Genomic DNA, 19,472 nt, shown 5'->3' on the forward strand with positions numbered 1-19,472 from the left:
CAACATGCCCAGAACCAAATAGGACCATTGTCCTTCCTCCCTGTTTAAATAAAAAATGTTCCCGACATTGCACTGACGTTGCTCGAGAACCTGTCAATGGTTGCTGCATTTCCTTACGCACTTGCTGTTGCAAATTTGCTGTGTCAAATGAAACTATATAGAGATGGAAATCCTACCTCTTTTAAACATTTGATTACCTTGAAATGAATATCAAACATGAATAAAATAAATACATTTCATATGTGTGCTGATTTGTTTGGTAATTATTGATGACGTAACTCTCACTAAAAAGAGAAATGTTATATCCACAACATTTTCACAACAAATTTTAAGTATCAGATTGTTATATTTAGATATCTCACTAAAAATGGTATTTTTGTTATTTAGATATCCCAAAAAAAAAAAGCCAAAATTAATCCATACTTAAAGAGCAAATGTTTTTTTTTTCCTCCATACCCCCATAAAAAAATTTAGGCAAAAGTGGGCCTTCAAAAAAAAAAAAAAGGCTAAATTGTGCAAAATTTTGAGAGTTTTTTTTTTGTATAGAAGCAATGCTCATTTTTTCATATGAATGATAGATTTCACCATATTTAATTAGTAAGACTCATTATGATATAAGAAGAGAGAGCATTGCTCCCAAAGTAAATAAATAATTACTCATCTTAAAGGCATGTATTTCTATAGAGTTATGACTTAACGTCTAAAAGTAAATGCAAGGAAGAGAAGTTTAGAGATGCAGTGGTCTGGAGAAGCTGAGAGGCTGATGATGGAGAACCTAGCGGCATGGTTGTCAAAATCCCGATTTGGATCTTACGATTCTACGATTTTATGATTCCACCTACTCAAAACGATCTAGATCTTTCAAGGATCTTAGCGATCGTTCAGGATCGGTAGGATCGCATGATTTTGACGATCCTAAACAACTTTGGTTTCTTATAATCTTCTTTAACTTGACAGAAGGCTCAGTTGGACCAAAATGAAAAATAAAATCCCAATAGACCAAGTTTTTCCACTCTAATATAGAGAGAGTGTCAGTTGGACTCAAATAAAAAATATCCCAATAGAGTGTCACATTTTGAGGTTTTTGGCCTCTATAAATGATGCTTGCAAATGGATATAATGATGTATGGTAATTATATTAATGAATGTATAATTTATGTGATTATTTAACATACCAATATGTATTTTTTGTTTTTTTCTTAAATAATGTAGGATCTTACGATCCACGATCCGATCCTACGATTTACGATCCCACATACCTCCAACGATTTTACGTAGGATCCCGATTTTGACAACCTTGCCTAGCGGTCAACATGATGAACATTTCTCAAAAGGGATTGATGCAAATTTTCCAATAGTCTTTCATTAATTTGCTGTGTACATGGTGTAGAGAAAGGGTCAAAGCTTTTAGTGTGAGCAAAATGAACAATCTTACTTTTGTTTGTTCAGTTTGAGTTTATTAAGTTTTTGTTGTGTGATAAGGTTGCTGTTCTAGTGTAAGCTGGTTGATTTCATCAATATTTATGTCAGGGATTCCTTTGGTCGAACTGGTTGGATACGGTGATGATATAACCCAAAAAATAAAGAACTGGGGGAAGTGAAGTATGAAATCATGTTAGATCAGTGCATTTTGGCAAGCCTCTTTTTCCCTTCTTTTTCTACTGTACTTTCAGAAAATAAACAATTCCAAATCATCATATTGGCCTTCCTTACAATGTATAGAGAATCTTAATGGAATAAATTGCAATTGAAATAAATATGCAATTGAATATTCAAAATCACTATTAGGATTCAACTAAATACTTACAATCCTCAATTAACATAAATAAATAAGCAGCATTGAACATGCAAAATAACTATTAGGATTCAACTAAATACTTACAATCCTCCATTAGCATAAATAAATAAACAGAATAGTTACAATCTTCTATTGCTTTTTTGACGCCTACATGAGTTGATCCATGTAACTACCTGTTTCTTGCTATGTTACATATCATTCGAAAGGAGGCAGAAAGTGCTAACAAAAAAATTTACGCTAGTATCAGAGAGGTTAACTAAAAAATGCCATCAGATTTCAGTTTCCAGAATTCCATCATTGAACAAGGGATAGCTCATGATGTTACACAAAAATGGCCATAAAGGGGAATTTTTCCCACAGAATGTTGTTCCATCAATTCCATCAAGATCTATTAACTTTCCAACATAAATTTTCATTCAATTCTATAACATATTTGCGGGTCACTGTTATCCCTTCACCCTGCTGTCATGTAACCAGTGTGTATCGTCCAAGCCAGTTAAGTCAATAAGCCTGTGTTTGCAAAACTTACGTTTGGGGAACAAGAAATCATCATCAATGAATCTTTGTAGTGAACGGAGACCTCACCACCTTCAATAGGAGCCTTCAGATTCTTTTGCAACATTAACTAAACAACTTTCTTACATTGATGAATTCACACTAAATGCTTAATTTTACTGACTAATATTATGGCTAAGAGCGCAAGAATAAGGTGTAGCATAGGTTCGTGCAAAAGAACTATTATGCATTTCTTTCACCAGATGAGATGACCACAAAAACATCATCCATGGCCCATTTTCTTGGTTGTGACTTCTGTGGAGGGTTAATTATGGCACACTCCGCATTTGCAGTGCGGTAGCCAATCACAATTTCCTGTCTTTGACGACCCCTAATCATTATATCATAAAAGCAGAGTACTTCCTGGTCTAATAAATAGAATTCTGCAGGCTTGATGCACATCTCGTTCCCCTGCATGGAAACATGTCAAATTCGCACAAATTTCTAATTTTCTAGATTTGAATGGGTTATCATCAGTGATAGCATGTGCTGTAGCTGTTAAGATTGACAAGTTAAGCATCAGTATCCCCCCACTATAGAAAGAGCAAATAAATATATCCACCTAAGATCAGATTATTCTTGTGGTAAAAATAATTATGGATAAGTTCCCCAGCTAGGCAACTAAAGAGAGAGAGCTGAGTTAAATAAACATTAAAATAATATCAATTTACAAATTTAGGGTCCATTTGGTTGGAGGAGTGAAAAAGTGGAAGGATAGAAAATGAGGAGAGAATAGAAAAGTGGGAGGATAAAAGAGATTTAGTTTTCTCCCATTTGTGTTTAATTGGAAGGATGGAAAAGTGGAGAGATAAAAAACTTATTTGTTTGGTTGAGAAGAAAAATGAGAGAATGGAAAATGAAGTTGGTATAAAATTTACAATTATGTCTCCATTAATTAAAACAAAAAAGTAACATTTTTTTATTAAAAACATTGTGTATGGACACTCAAATATTTTTTTTAAATAGCACAAGCCAAAGGAAGATGAGCACAAAAAAAAAAAAAAAAAAAAAAACACTACTAAGAAGAACAAAAAAAGCCAAAAAAAAAAAAAAAAAAACACAACTGGCAAGAACAACGCCCATGTGCACTACGCACATGGGCATTTTGGTCAGCTCAAATTGAGCTTTTCTCCCACCAGTTTTCTCCTTATTTTGGGGGCCCAGAGAGAACACCCGGGCTGTAATACCCCAATTTTTGTTTTTTTTTATGATTATCACTGTACCTTGTCAATCTTATTATAGAGTTGAGGTAGTATATGTGTGTGCACAGTAAGATGGGAGTAGACAATTTTTGTGGTGCTACAAATAGGTGAGAAATTAAAATTTTAGTGCATACAATTTGGTGCGGCAATTAAAATAATAAATAAGAAGGATGAAGATGTTTTATGGGCTTCTTGGAGACTAAAGAGATAAGCTCAAGAGGATTTTAAAGTCCAGCCCATTATTCCACCAAGCCCACATCAGATTAAAATATAAAGGGGAGGAAAAGATAAATTAGGGTTTCATCACTAAGGAGGCTAAGAGGTGTTTCTTTTCTTGGAGTTTGGAGCACATACGATTGAAGAGGCAAAATTGTTTAGGGGCTTAAGATTTGGGCTACGAAATCAAGGTGAGAACTCCATCTTAATACTATTATACTGTTATAAACCTTGAGATATATTTATGGTTTTGGCAGAAAGATGTTGTATATTAGGTAGTTTTATCGTGTTTCTTGAGTTATATATATATATATATATATATATATATATATATATATTAAAGGATGGCTTATGTTAGGATGACTTTAAGATGGTTTCGTTGGGATATAAATATATATATAATCCAAAAGTTGAGCCACTGAATTTCAAGGATCTATGGTTATGGCATATGTCTTCCTACGGACATGTAAATTTATAATATATTTGAAGTCAATGATCTTGCCACCGTGTGTACCCATGGAAATAGACATGGATCAAAATATTAGTAATAATCATGGCCTTCACGTTTTTCATCGGAGTCATTTAATTAAATCCTAAGTTGGCCACTGTGTGTCTCTAGAATAAGCCATGGATTACAAATATCTATTCAGGTATATGGCTCTTACAATTTTTCATTGGGGTTTTATATTAAATCTTAGGTCAGTGATATTTTGGCTACTGCTCTCCTCATGGCGATATGAGTTTCGATTAATGCAAGGGAATATTATTAGTTAGAGAAACTTTAATTTGGTGTTAAGGTGTTATCAGTTCAGCACAGTATTTTTTCCTAGTGAGTCAGTTTGTATAATTCAATAAGTTTTATATTTTGTGGCGGATAGTAAGTAATTTCTATGATTGAATATAGGTCTTATTTAAGAGTGTTTTGAGGCCTTTGGAGGTTGTTTCGGCTGGACTTTCAGAGGGATTCAAGTACTGTAAGTAATTATGCATAATATGCACAAGTTTTGTCCATTAGGTTCTTAGAAGTTAAAAGTTTTCAAAAGTTTTGTATTTCAGACTTATATTTTCTAAAGTTTGTCAAAAGTATTTTTGCATCATTGAAAGAGAAATTTCGACTATTAAATAATGTTTTAAAGAGATACTTTGAATTTTAAATAACGTTTTGAATGTCCAAATCTCATTTAAAAGATGATTTATAAACTAAACTATTTTCCGTAAATAATTGAGTTTCAATGTAAATTTTCTAAAAAGGTTCTTGTCCTTGAAATTTGTTAAAACCAAGTGATTTTAGTCATATTCCTATTCTCAAATTGTATTTAAAATGTTTCTTTTAGCAAATTTAATTTTCATATTTACTCAAGAATTGTAATATATTTACATAAACTCCTCAGTCGCTATTCGTTTCCCAAGAGAGTCAAGCATCCTTTGATTTATGTTCTATTCAATATTGTGATCTTTGATATGCCTCTGTATTTGAAAGGAAATTGTTAATATCAAGCAAATTATTTTATTTTGTATAAACTTTGCTTTGTGATATGTGATTTAAAATAAGTGTTTTTAGAATTGATCAGAGATATCAGATATGTGTGTAAATCCGCTCACAGGATTGTATGTGAGAATATGTGTTGATCCCTCACCAACAGGGGTTAGATGTTGGTATCCGCTCACAGGATTGTATGTGAGAATATGTGATGTGTATATGTGACACTGTGTTCTGATCAATTATCTGTATGTGTTTTCGAATAACTTTAAGATTTGATTATATACATGTGTTTAGTGGTTCTTTATATGTTTGGAAAACTATATCGAATATTTTGAGTGAAATTGTGAAATCAAACTCGTGCTTTGCTTGACTCTATTCTGTTGTATATTGTGTATAATTGCTTACTGGATGTGTGGCTCACCCCATCAATTACAATTTTCAGATTAAAGTTTAGTTGGGGGAACAGAACCTTTGGATTGCTTCGTAAGGTGCAAGGTAGAGCGTGGGAGTTTTAGGCGAAGTCAATAATACTGGAAGTCTTAAAAGATTATTAGTTATTTCTTTTTTTTCCGCTTTAGATTGCACTGTTTTTTGGAGATTATTCTAAATTTGAGGAGTTTGGATTTTGTAAGAGGTTTTATTTAAGAGTATTGTTTCTTTGGAGTTTTTAATTTATTTTGGATTAATTACGTTTATGGAGTTATATAAGTTTAGTAGTTTGGTCATGCATCTAAATTCATGTTCCATGGATTTGGGTCGTGACACGGGCCCCACCACTTTTTTTTCCCTCTCCCCTCCCAACCAAACAACCGCTTAAAATGCTATCGTTCCACTTTTCTCTCTTAAATTTTTCATCCTCCCTAAAATCCCTCCACTATTTTTCTTCCTAGTAACTGTAATAGGAGATTTCATAACCTGGGGATGCAGTAGCAAATGTCATAACTTGGGGATGCAGTGGCAACTAGCCACATCAACGTGATAGCTTAAAAGGATTATTCAAAATTATTCAGACAGATCTAGTACCTACTCGATGTGGGAATTAACAGTTAACATATGCCCACAAAATGCTTCCAAGTTTCAAATCATTGGCAACTCACATTTCAAATTGTTGTCTTAAGGTGCTACAATCTCCTGCACTCAAATTTCTATTCAGTCCACATCATGTAGCAGTTCTCCTGAGCTACTAGAAGCTACCAAATTACTTTGTACTATTGATCACAACCCAAAGACAAACTAGCTTCACTCGTGTAATAACTTAAAGTGGACTAGTTGTAATTGGAACTTCTTGTAATCACTTGTATATCATACACAATGTGGAATGCAGTGATGGCTCCACAATGCCTTCACATTATAAATCATTGGCAATGTAATCCTTAGCACAAGGTAGCATGAGAAACAATTTTCACGTGCTTCATATGATATTGCATTGCAAGAGTCAAGGGAAGAAGTTTGACCACCATTAGTTTTGGAAAGTATTAGCAAACTCAACAATGCCTGTATCTGAAAATCCATTTCATTGAGAGTCCTTTTATGGAGAGACAAATTACCATGTCAACTAATAATGTGTTCTATTCTCAAATTACTCTGAAGGTTGACAACTCTGAAATATAGCTATACAACAAGTATACATCTAATATTATGATTAACCAAACTCTCTGCCCTGCTTAAGCATACTGAATATAGGCTTAGTCAACAGCAAGACTGCTAATAAGTATGACAAATTGAAAGAATAGGGATTATGATCACCCATTTTGAATAAGCAAGCCAACTAACTTTTATATGCATCAGCTCATATGGTATCAAAGACTAAAATTTTTACACACAAGGACTACTAATGTTCTTATTGTTTAGTCTCTTCTATCCACTGTAATAGAATCTAACAAAGAAATTTGGACTGGGTCATATTGCTCTCTTCCTAATTAGATTGCATTAGCACTCCTATTCTGTCTCCAGAAAGGTGAAATTATTTATCAGAAAAGAAGACATTTGTGGACTGATGAATTCCTGGCCATTATCAACAACATTATTGTGTTCATCAAACCAGAAATAAATAAATAAAGGATGGAGCATGAAAGGTACCTCCCCTGCGAACAGCTCCTCGAGAACGCGATTTATTTGCTTGTCTTCAGCCACCATTGCTAGTGCCATACTGACCAGTTCATTTGATAACACATAGTCACTGATTCTGGACACTGACACCAGGTTTCTAGTCCTAGAATCCAGGATTTCACTAAGAATTATTGATTTGTCTGAAGCATTCTGCATTTGACGGATCCAAGAGCTGTGAGAGAACCCAGAGAACCGTAAAGAAGGTGAATTTCTATCTTTGTGTTGAAGACGCTCTGACTGCAATCCATTAGATAACATGCAGATTTTATCAGCAGTCAGAAGTGAGAAATCCGTATGTACAATGACAATGTATGGTGGTTATAAAAGTTTTGGTTGAGCTATAAACAAAAAGGACAATCACAAACTTAAAACACACGAACACTCGAACAAAATATTGCAATTGTAGCTACCTGTATATCTCGTATAAGAAGAAGAGTGGCAAGAGATCGTGAATCAGCTTGCACAACAGAGTCCTCCAGCAATTCATCTGCAAGAATTAAAATCTGTCCATTTAGAGTTAGTAAGTTATTAAAGAATTAACAAAAGAAATTTCCAGAAGTTCTTGTTCATACTCAAAAAGGGAAAAATCTGCTTTGTAAATTAACTACCATGCTAATTTAGATGTTGTGAATAGCTTACATAAGTTAGTATGTATGGATGTAGCATGTATGGATGCGGCATAGAAGCCCCCGGTTTTAATTTTGGCATAAGTATTTTGTAGCAGATCAATATGTTAGAAAGAGGATTGGTTCTATGATTAAGTTTAGGGAAAAATTCTACATACACTGAAATTCCAAGCAAAATGAGTTGTCTAGTTCTGTTTCCAGAGACATACATTCTACATTTCAGATTTGTTTCCATGATTTTCAACCTAACTGCAGAACGGTTCTGTTCACCTAATTTTTAAAGCCATTAATTCAGTTAACTGTTAGGTCTAGTAAGGCCCTAAATTCATTCAACTTTCAAACATCATCAAGATTCACCAATTTACATTAATTATATTAGAAGCCATCTCTAAAAGGCACACATATATTAGAATCCTAATGTTTTTTCAACTTCCATTGATATCCATCAATCTCGTGGTAGTCCAAGAATCCTCACCATAAGCCTAACCTGCAAATCATGATCTTGCGCTTTCAAAACCCAATGTTACACACAAACTTCCAATCCATCCAGACTTAACAAAAACAAAGCCTTAGACCCAATTTTTTTGGGATTGGCTATGGATCCTCAACAAGATTAGTCAGGATCGGCTACACATTCTTTTCCACCATTCTATTCTATCCAAAGTCATAGCTTTTGTTACTTCCTTAATTGACAAGTCCTTATAATTACTTCTACTGATGTTATTTTTAATCTTTCTCTACCTTAAGTCTTCTAATTTTTTTTTTCAATGTTGTTATACTAAAACACACACACACACACACACAGAGGGAATACCAAAGAAGACTTACAGAATCAAATTTCTCTAAAGGAAGATTCTCTAAATGCCGTCTAATGACAGCATTCCCCTCATGATGGACAAGTTCTATGTTCTCTAATCTAGATACATCAAGTCCACCATCAGCCAGCTTCTTCTCTCTTTCTTTTTCTGGAACCTCATTAAACATCCACAGTTGCGAACCTGGAGCCAAACATGCCTCTAGAACCTGAAAAATGGCAAACCACTGATAAAGTTGGAGCTCCATATTGAAGTGTTACAGAGCTAGTTTCCATATTGCTTGATGACTTCTAATTTTCTTAATTTATTTATTTCTTTAATATTTAACTGGTAACTTGTCTCTGTTTTTGTATATTAGTATGAAAACCTCAGATTTCTTATACTTTGTTCACCATGCACAACTTATCTAAAAAAGCTAGGAGGTTATAGTAAAAATGAATTGAATAATGTGACAAAGTGGCACCTTAAGTTAACACTAAAAATTAAATTATAAACAATAATTTATTTTGTACGTGTAAGCAAGTTACCATAATCATATCATCAATGTCACGACGCCAGCCACAAAACAATATACACTCAGGATATTTTGGAGGGTCAGCTATTTTTGGAAAAAGACCCTTACGTACCTGCAAAAAGGACAGAGCATAAATGAGATAAGGAAAGACAACTGAAATTTTTTTTTCTACAACAAACCATCAAACATGATGAACATAAAAACATAATCATTATTTTTCATATACCTATAGGTGAAAATATAATAAAGATCAGACCGAGTGGTTATCAATAGCCCACTTTCTGTCAATCTATAAATACACGTCTACAGGTAAACACAACATGGAAAGATCAACTTGTTCACATTGATTTCTTTCACTATATTATAGTGACACATCACCAATAGAAACTCAACATAAAATTTATCTACTACAAATAGATTATACTACATGACATGTAAACGTTGGACATCTGTGCTTCTGGGCTTCATATCAAATCCAATAGCAGCTCAAACAATAGCGGTGGCCCTCTTGACACCCAAAAACCTGCACTCCAATTTCATAGACCTGCCCACTTTAAAACAGAGTGGTAAACTTGGACAGAAGGCTAATGATTGCTGGATCTTTTCAATTTCCCAAACGAACATCATGAAATTACAAAGCCAAATGTAAGAATTTAGTCAGACATAAAGTTTTGTAACTTCCTAAGCTGCAACTATCAATTTGAAAAAAATACACGTACACAGTTTGCTGCTACATGGATTTAGAAAAGAAAAAAAGAAGGAAAAATAACCTTTGGAAGGCGATCTGGAGCATAAGTGTCATCATCTTCAGCTATAACAAGGACTTCATCCCCTTTTTTCAAAACATAATCATCATCTGGATTTATGGCTATCTTTCCGCCTTCAGCAGCCACCTTAATTCCACAGGGAACTGCATCAGGAAATGAAATAAGAACATCTTTAAAATGCAGACCATCCAACTCAGGCCACCTTTTGATATAAAATTCAGCATTCTCAAACCCCAATATATTCTCCCATATCTGCCAAAAGAAGGGGAATTGAATAGATTAAAAAAATGTAGTTTAAATTTAGAATTCAAGGGGACCTAAAATTGTAGAAGAGAGGCTGTACAATTCATAGGTTTCATGTCATACAATACGACAAATGTGATATTTATATAATTAGAAACAGAATAGGAAAACATTAGTACTTATGACCACAAGACAGCCATGTTTTCTGTGTGCTTTTCTTTCTGAAGAATTTTTAACCAAAATCCGTTGATGAGACTCATCAATCTAATAATTAGTATTGTTAATTGAGTCTCATTAATTAGCCTCACCACTGTCCTATGAGACATCTCCTCATGATAACTGCCTCTACTTGACTTTTCCAATGAATTGTCTCCTTTCTCTCATTAAGGACGTATTTAACTTCTACTGTATTTATTTATAAATTACACAAGCACTACGGCTCAGTTATTTACAATTAAGATTACAACTGCTACATGCCTATTTAATTTGCAATTCATACTAAGAATTTTTTTCATTTTTAAAAGTCATTTAACATTTTAATTTAGTTAACTGAGAACAGAAAATTCAAATAACCTGACCATCTCAACTTAAGATAGTAATTTAACTGAGATTTTTCTAAAAAATCCACCAAGTTGATACTGATCTTTTCACATTTGCTTGTCATCTTTATGTACAGACAATTTGTTTAAAGACATAATGTTATTACCTTGCATAAACTTCACCACTAATTATTTATTATTGTTGGTCTTAAATAACATATACTGTAATTCAACTTTAAATTAAATACATGACTAATAAACAGGATTACAAGCTAGTTTAGAATTCAGTATGATGCAACACTGACAGAATAGCAGACAAGGATTTACATGTTAAAACCCTACAACTACAAGAGATCCACAAAGTGAACACATTCTGCACAAAATAACAGACCAGAATAATTGGCCCGAGAATGACATGAAAAGATTACTTAAGAATTGATTTTGTATCACCACCGCATTCAAGAGAAGTTAACAGAGAGAACTGAGAAAACATGCTGATGTACACAAAGCAGAATGCTAGATTATAGGTAACTATGGAAAGGAAGAGGCCTCTCATTTTTTTCCCCATTTGAGTCTGGCTCTAATTAAGAACAATCAATGTCAAATTTATAAGAACTTGAAACTAAGAGTGGAGCTCACTAAAGAAAGTTTGTCACACAAGCAAGAAAGCAGTTTGATGCAAACAACAGTGACATTTAGAAGAACCTAGAAAAAAAGGAGAGGGGGGGGGGGGGGGGGAGAGGGTGGCTAAGTCACTGGCTTCAAATTTGTGAGAGAAATGTAACTATAGCATAGCAAGTAACCTGTGCAAGGCCGGGTTGCAGAGCACATTGTATCATCAAGCGTCCAATTACATCATGTGCAACTACTGTTTCAATAAGATCCCCTCCAACAAGTTTCACCAGGGGCTCATTATCAATGTCACTCATCTCCACAACAACATGACCCCTCAAACCCTCTTTCACTCCAGTGAGACTGAGCACAACCCTCAAAGCACGTGCATCACTCTGTTAACAAATATATGAACATATAAGTTATTTTGTTCCAAAGAAACAATATAAATCACTGAGAAGCATAAGGACATTGAGAATTGGAAGTCACCAGATCAGAATTTTCATGTGACACTAATACAATGATAGCACGTGCCTTTGAAACTGAGACCTGTGAATATGGAGAGGGAAAAAATCTGAATGAAAGATGTATTTTTTAAAAGATGATGAAAGTAAAAGAGCAATCAACTACAGTGATCAGGGGGAAAAAAAAAAAAAGAGCGGGGGAGAAGGAATCTTAGATACCAAAAAGTACCTTCTTTAAGTCAGCCAGTATAAGAGGACTGCCACTTCGGCATATAACAGATGTCCCCATGAAGTCAAATTCTAGCTTTGCTATGTCTATCTCCATTTCCTCCTTGTCTCGTTCTGCAAGTACCACAACAACTCCACCACCAATGCTCTTGTTTGCTATTGCAAGCTGCTTCAAGAGTGGACCCTATAGCCAACAATCATAAATTAACTTTGAATTGTTTTATCTTAATAAATTTGACACTTTGATCTCAAGATTTATGCAGTTCACCCATTTCATCAAACTAAATATGTTCAGGCTTAGAGAAGCCAGAAACAGAAAGGGTCAAGGGCATATGAGGTTCGCTTTGCACTTTCAATAGGCATAGAGATATACCATTCAATAACTTAAGAACCAAAAATGTTAAGGGGTGCTAGCGGCAAATCTAACTCCGCATGCACCCTGTATATGCTGAAACAAAATTTTGGACAGAAACCTTGCACTTAAAAGGCAACACTCAGTTATTCATATCAACTCATTTTCCTTTTCTCATGGACCTCAAGAACCATAATTAGACATGAAATTCCAGTAACAGTTAAGTTCATGCTTTCTACAACTTCTTAATGGCTGAAAGATGAAACTTTTGGTTATATGTAACTAAAAATTAGCAGCATCTCAAAAGTTCCATGACAACTTCCCAAAGCTAAACCAGTATTTACCAATCACCCCAACACTACAATCTTAACAATATCCAGAAGTTAAAGGAAAATCTAGATATCACTTGAAGATTGCCAATGAAAATTAGATACTGGAGGTGAATCAAGCTCAAATGCACTCAAGAAGATTACCAATTTTTCACTCCATCCAAGAATAAGTACGTGATCCCTTTCAATGACTTCACTCTTTCCTTTCCGCAGTGAATCCACCTTCCCTGAGATAGCATCAGAAACAAGCCCAAGAATCATTGCAAATATAAGCATGCCTCCTGCACTTATGGAGACAGAAACAATCCTTGGCCCAATGCCAACCCTGTCTGCATGATTTCCTGCATCAGCTACAAAAGTCCAGGCAAGCCAAAGAGCTTCAGTAAAGCTACTCTCACTTACTGCATACAATGCCAATCCACCAAATCCTATAAGGAATATAGTTGCAAAGAGAAGTGCAAGCAGCTTTGCATATGGATATATAGAGAAACACACATCCACCATGTATGCAACTCTCTTCTTCAAGGGAACCTCCTCTTTGCTAATCTTTGTACTCTTTGAAAGTCTTTTGATTGGGGGAAGACGGTCCAGATATTTGAAAAACAGAAATGGCATAAAGATTGTGAACACCACAGTATACAAGGCAACAGTTCTACTAGCAGCATTACCAAAATGAGGAATTGAACCATTACAAATATAGTTATCACCACAAAGACAACAAAGGTTAGTTTTCCCTTCCTGCAAGCAAACAAAACCAAAATAAAATTGCGCATAAAAATTAACAAACAAAAGTCAAAAGGAATGTCCAACAATTGTCGAAAATATAAACCTGAAGTTTTGCAACTCTGTTTTGTAGATAAGCTGCATAAGGTACAGATACTATACAAGTGAAACTGAGCTGCAAAAGAAATTAGAAACAAAGTTATAAAACCCCCAAAAAAAATTTTGAGAAGCAAGTCATCAACTGCTGTCTCTGAGAAGCTCAAACAAAGAATACAAAAAATAGTTTGACACATCTACATCATTGGCTATCTTTTGAAAATAGAACTGTCAAATTTCAGACTTAACAATATGTACTGATATAAGCAGACACCATGTTAGCTAGATTTCCCATAGAACCATGATGGAAACCCCTTTGGCAGTGCATTAAAGATCTAATTCTCCAATAATGGCAACCAAAACTTCTCCCCCCAGCTCTAGAGAATGCCAATAAGTAACTGATATAAATGGAAATATAAGCACAGGGGAAGAAATCAAACTTGTTTATGGTTCATTGAGTTAATTCTTGACCTTAGTGAGCTACACCAGCAAAATGACTGGTGTGGTATATTTTTTATTTTAAAGGATGTTTTTGTCTAATGTGAAACAATAGGGTAAAGCCAATGTTATTTCCCCAAAACTCGTGGTATGTCTTTATAATTTTCCCAAAAGCAAAGCGGGGAAAAAGAAAAAGAGAGAAGAATAAATTTTTTATTAAAAAAAAACCATGGTTAAGGTGATTTTCTTCTCTGGTTAACCAAATCGACAAATTCCTTGATATTCAATCTCTAGTTATACTTCTCACTTCCTCTACCTTTCCAAAAACCGAATTAGTTTTAATAGTTTTCAGTTTGGGTTGTCTATAAAACTTGTCCAAAATTGGACCACATATATTCCCATAAAACCTATTTTCAAATTTGGTCTTTTCAAATGCACATTTCCTCCAAAAATAAGGTTATAAAATTTGCCATTTTCATATATCTTCCCGCCAAAATTGGTTTTAACTTGAGCCAGAAACTAGATATAAAATAAAACCACTTCAAAATTTGGCTTATATCAAAACTGAACATACAAACCAACCTGACTGACTAATTAACTAACTAACTGTGTTGGATAAAGCCGTCCACTAATTAACTAACTAACTGTGCTGGATAAAGCCGTACATGAAGGACGCATGTTAGGTTTTTGTGTGGGTAATTTTGAGGGAAGATCTTTGATGGTGTTGCATCTCCTCTTTGCTGATAACACTCCAATTTTCAGTGATGCTGACCTTGATCAGATTCTGATTCTCCATATGGTGTGTGGTTTGAGGTGGCTGTTTCTGGTCTAAAAACAAATCTGGGTAAGTCAGAATTGGTGTCTGTGGGAGTGGTTCATAATTTAGAGTTATTGGTGAATTTTCCTGGTTGTAAGCAAGGTACTCTCCCAATGAAATATTTGAGTCTTCCGTTGGATGCAAAATTCAAGGATAAGACATTATGGAACCCGATTTTGAAGAAGGTGTAAAGGAGACTAAAATTCAAGGATAAGACAATATGGAACCCGATTTTGGAGAAGTTGGAAAGGTGATTAACAAGATGAAAACGTTTGTACTTATCCAAGGGAGGTAGAGTAACTTTAATTAAAAGTACTCTATCAAATTTACCTACTTACCTTCTCTCTTTATTTCCTATTCTTGCTTTTGTGGCTAACTGAATTGCGAAACTCTAACGGAATTTCTTATGGGGTGGTCGAGGGGATGAACCCAAATTTCACCTAGTTAAATGGGCTATTGTTTGCACCCCACTTTCTTCAGGTAGTTTGGGGAAAAGAAATTTGAGACATTTTAATGAAGCTTTGCTTAAGAAGTGGTTGTGGAGATTTGGGCTTGAAAGAGATGCTCTTTGGCGGCAAGTAATAGAGGTGAAGTATGGTTGTGTTTGGGGTGACTGGTGTATTGGTTCAGTTGCTGGTCCCTATGGCGTTAGCTTGTGGAAAAATATTAGTCGGGGTTGGTCTTCTTTGTCTCGCTATATTCTATATGAAATTGGTGACGGGTTGAGGGTAAAGTTTTGGCAAGACAAGTGATGTGGGGAGATATGTCTTGCTCTTGTTGTTAAATATCCTAAATTATTTAGAATTTGTCGAAATAAGGTTGTCAAGATAAGGTGGTAAGTGTGGTTGAGCTTATGAAGCCCATTAATCGGGCCCTTCATTGGGATATAAGATTTTCAAGGTCCTTCATTGCGATGTAAGTTTTTTTAGGGTTGTCCATGATTGGGAATTTGAGGTTTTATCGAGTTTCGTGGATACCATATATGGCTCTTCTGTAAGAGGGATTGAGGAGAATAAAATGTGTTGGAAACCTGATAAAAATAAGGGGTTTAAGGTTAATGCTGATTACTATCTAATGATTTTTTTCCCCTTGTAAAAGCATATGGAAGCAAAAGATCCCTTCTCGAGTGGCTTTCTTTGTTTGGACCGTTGCATTGGGGAAATGTTTGACAATAGACAATTTAAGAAAAAGGAGGGTTTGGAATTTGGATTGGTGTTATATGTGAAGTGTAATGCTGAATCGGTTGACCATCTTTTCCTTCATTGTCCGGTTGCTATGGATTTGCAGTCTATGGTTATTGGATTATTTGGAGTAAGTTGGGTTATGCCTAAGTCAGTTATTGGGCCCTTAGCTTGCTAGAAAGGTCAATTTGGTCGTCATCAAAATGGACATATATGGATAATTACTCAAGTTATTTTTATTTAGAACCTTTATTGGATTGGTTGTCAACTTTGGGAAACCAATCATTTTCCTCTTTTCTTGTTTTTCTGGATTCATGTAATTTTTGTACTTGATTTATTAACCCCTGTGTACTTCCTCTCTACTACGTTGTCCCTTTTTTGATAAATAAATCTTATTACTCATAAAAAAAAAATAGAGGATTTTTTTTTTCCCCAATAACAAATAAAACTCAATATTTTCCCTCTTTTTTCATTCACTTTCTCAACAACAAAACTGATATAAAGCCATTAAAAAAAGGCTAAAATACAAAACCCTCCCTTTAAGTTTCATCATAATTCATTTCCATCCTCTAATTTTACTTTTGTTCATTCTAGTCCTCTAAATTTCAAGTTTATTCATTTAAGGCCTCTCCATCAACTTCCATTGAAATTTTTTAAAAAGAAATTCTAGAAAATATTTTTCAATCATTAATGGCATTTTATTTAATAAAGAAATTATGAAGAAAATAATTAAAAATTTGGACAACTAACCGCAATATTTAACAAAAGTCAATGTAGAGGCCTCAATTGAATAAAGTTGAAATTTAGAGAACTGAAATGAACAAATGCAAAGCTGGAGAACTGAAATGAATTATGGTGAAACATAGATAAAGAGTGATTTTTGCATTTTAGCCAAAAATAAAAGAAAGTATGTACCATAGAATGACCCGTAAATAAAACTAGTTCAAATTCTACTTATATAAAAACTGAGCCAGTTACCTCAAAATACAAACCAACTTTACTAGCTGATTAAATAGAGCTTTTCCCCCCTCTTTTCATTCAGTTTCTCAATAACCAAACATACATAAAGCCAATTTTTAACTAAATAGAGGGCTTTTTAGTTTTTTTTCAGTAACATTCAAAACTCAATTTTCTCTCTCTTTCTCTTGACTTTTCATTCACTTTAACAGCAACTAACCAGACACAAAGCCAAATTCTAGCTTCCTGATTCGCTAAATAGTCCTCATCACTATAGAAAATAATATTGACGTGATTAATAGACAAAATAAAATATAATTTCCTTACGACATAGATTGCCACTTGAACTGCCACGTGGCCTAAATTAATAATAATAAAAAACAATAAAAACCAAGTGAACGTGTAATCACATCCTTCAATCTATATTTTTCTTTTCGCACTTTCTCATCTTTCCTGGAAATTTTCCAACAAACACATCTAAAAAAATTTTTAACTAGAGATTAAAAATAGATTTAGATTTAGATTTTTCAACTAACTAACTAATTGAATAGATTTAGAATTTTTTTTTTTTTTTTTCATAACTTTCAAAGCTCAAAATAATCCCTCACTTTCTCAGCAACCAAACAAAAGCTAAAGCCGATTTAAAAACAAAGAAAAAAGAATATATGAAGAACTAACTAACCAAATATAGGATGAGTGAGTGATTAAATCTGCGAATTCTCCTTGCAACGATTTGACTGATCACCAAGAGCTTGTCAGTTTCAGAATCCAAATCCCTATTACTTATATCATTCCGAGGCTTGATGTGGACGCGAGATCTATTAGGATTGGCACCGAAAAAGGAACGGCAAACATAGTCTCGATCGGAGATGCTCGAGGAGAAGGAGGAGGATCGATCGAGACCGTCGGATGAAGAAGAAGGAGGTTTTGAGTTTGGAGTAGCGTTCGTCCTATGGTTTGGAGGGAGCGAATCTTCTTCTCCGTTAGATTTGGACATTGTAAAAGAAGAGGATTTTGGTGAGAGAGAGAAATTTACAAGTAAAAGAGAAAGATAAGAGTAGTAGAGTGCTTTTCTTCTTCTCAGATGAGTTCTCTTTTTTATAAAAAAGAAACTTGTTATGACTCGAATAAAGTTTCACTTGGTTTCACACAGGGAAATCTGAGTTAAAATTGTGAAAAAAAAAAAAACAAAAAAACAAAATTTATTTTATTTATTTTCAGTGGATTTTTCATTGGGTGAGACTCACTTTCATGAATTGTCTCAGACACTTTTTTTTTTCGTCTTTTTCCTCATCAGGCCTAGTTGTTCCCTCAGCTATTTCTTCTTTCTTTCTTTTCATCGATGCTTTTTTCTTACGTTTTCTTGAAAGTGGCTCAAAGAAGAAGCAAAAATTTCCGCCGCTACTATTTGTTAGTTACGTTTTTTGTGGGCTCCAATTTGTGTTGTTGAACTTGAAATCTTTGAAAGTTAGGAAGATAGTTTTAATTCACAATTACGTGAATGGCGGTGATGAATTGGGATTTGTCTGGTGGACTTGACTCTTGAGGGGACAGTTCGGTACGTAATTGCCCTTCTAAATTTTCGTTTTTAGTTTTTTTTTTTTTTTTGGTCAAACGTTTTTAGTTTTTACTTTTTATAGTTTACGGTTCTAAATCTTCTGTTACAGCCTGTGTGCTTTACTATATGTCCCACGAATTAAAATTTGTTATATGTTCACCTATTTCAGTCTAATTTTATATTCTTTCTCTTTTCTTTTACCTAAAATAAAAGAGATATATTAATAAACAAAAACCAATACAGCACAGCACAGCAGCAGCAGCACCGCCAACCTCTGCCGACACAAGTCGTCAGTGCTGCTGATTGTGGCGCACTAAACTCACCAATTTTGATCGGCAATCACTTTCATTGCTTAGAACTGCAACACAAATGGTTGTTCTTTACATCCCAATTGGATCAAACCCAATCTACGATTCTTCTCCACTTGGAATAACACACAAAAATCAAAGAATGTTCAGCTGCTGCCGTGCTGTGATGTATTGGTTTTTGTTTATTAATTTATTTTTTATTTTAGGTAAATGAAAGGAGAAAAGGCATGAAATTAGGCATTAATGAAATAAGTGAACATGTGGTAAATTTTAATTCGTGGAACATATAGTAGAGGAAAATTATTAGGTACTCCCAGAGTACCAGCGTACTCCCTCCTCTCACATGAATAGTGGGTCCCACCATGAATTTAATTAGTGGGACTCACCATTCATGTGAGAGGAGGGAGTACGCATTTATGGTACTCCGGGAGTATACAATAATTTCTCTATAGTAGAGCACAAAGGGTGTAAAGATTTGGACTCTTTATTTAGAATGAAACATGTTTTGATAAAATAAGTAGAAAAAAAATGGTTAATTGTCC

The 19,472-nt window shown here is 34.3% G+C and overlaps 1 protein-coding gene and 1 long non-coding RNA gene across 3 annotated transcripts; one reads left to right on the top strand and one right to left on the bottom strand.

Annotated features, from left to right (window-relative positions):
- Positions 1–1,794: 1,794 nt before the first annotated feature.
- On the bottom strand, positions 1,795–18,452 carry LOC115977549 (ion channel DMI1-like). 2 transcript variants are annotated; one of them, XM_031099455.1, is made up of 12 exons: positions 17,747–18,451; positions 13,682–13,750; positions 12,997–13,590; positions 12,173–12,355; positions 11,969–12,028; positions 11,671–11,874; positions 10,089–10,337; positions 9,332–9,430; positions 8,818–9,012; positions 7,774–7,866; positions 7,334–7,600; positions 1,795–2,764 (listed from the first exon to the last, which is right to left on the bottom strand). In XM_031099455.1, the coding sequence occupies exons 1-12, from the start codon at positions 18,059–18,061 to the stop codon at positions 2,537–2,539; spliced, it is 2,556 nt and encodes an 851-aa protein (XP_030955315.1). In that variant the 5' UTR covers positions 18,062–18,451; the 3' UTR covers positions 1,795–2,536. The 2 variants fall into 2 exon arrangements, with proteins under 2 accessions (XP_030955315.1, XP_030955316.1); XM_031099456.1 differs by lacking the exon at positions 1,795–2,764 and having other exon boundaries at positions 7,395–7,600; positions 7,774–7,850; positions 17,747–18,452.
- Positions 3,389–6,012, top strand: LOC115977550. Its single transcript, XR_004088572.1, has 3 exons — positions 3,389–3,962; positions 4,676–4,745; positions 5,697–6,012. It is a non-coding gene; the product is annotated as an uncharacterized LOC115977550 (long non-coding RNA).
- Positions 18,453–19,472: the final 1,020 nt, after the last annotated feature.

Source organism: Quercus lobata, chromosome 2, assembly GCF_001633185.2.
Source record: "Quercus lobata isolate SW786 chromosome 2, ValleyOak3.0 Primary Assembly, whole genome shotgun sequence".
NCBI lineage: Eukaryota > Viridiplantae > Streptophyta > Magnoliopsida > Fagales > Fagaceae > Quercus > Quercus lobata.

Bases quoted from the DNA above. Each gene is read 5' to 3' on its own strand.
- LOC115977549 (XM_031099455.1), bottom strand. From the start codon at position 18,061: ATGTCCAAATCTAACGGAGAAGAAGATTCGCTCCCTCCAAACCATAGG. The intron at 12,356-12,996 runs GTAATCTTCTTG...TGTTGGCTATAG, and splicing joins TTGGATGGAGTGAAAAATTG to GGTCCACTCTTGAAGCAGCT. The intron at 12,029-12,172 runs GTACTTTTTGGT...CCATATTCACAG, and splicing joins TACTGGCTGACTTAAAGAAG to GTCTCAGTTTCAAAGGCACG.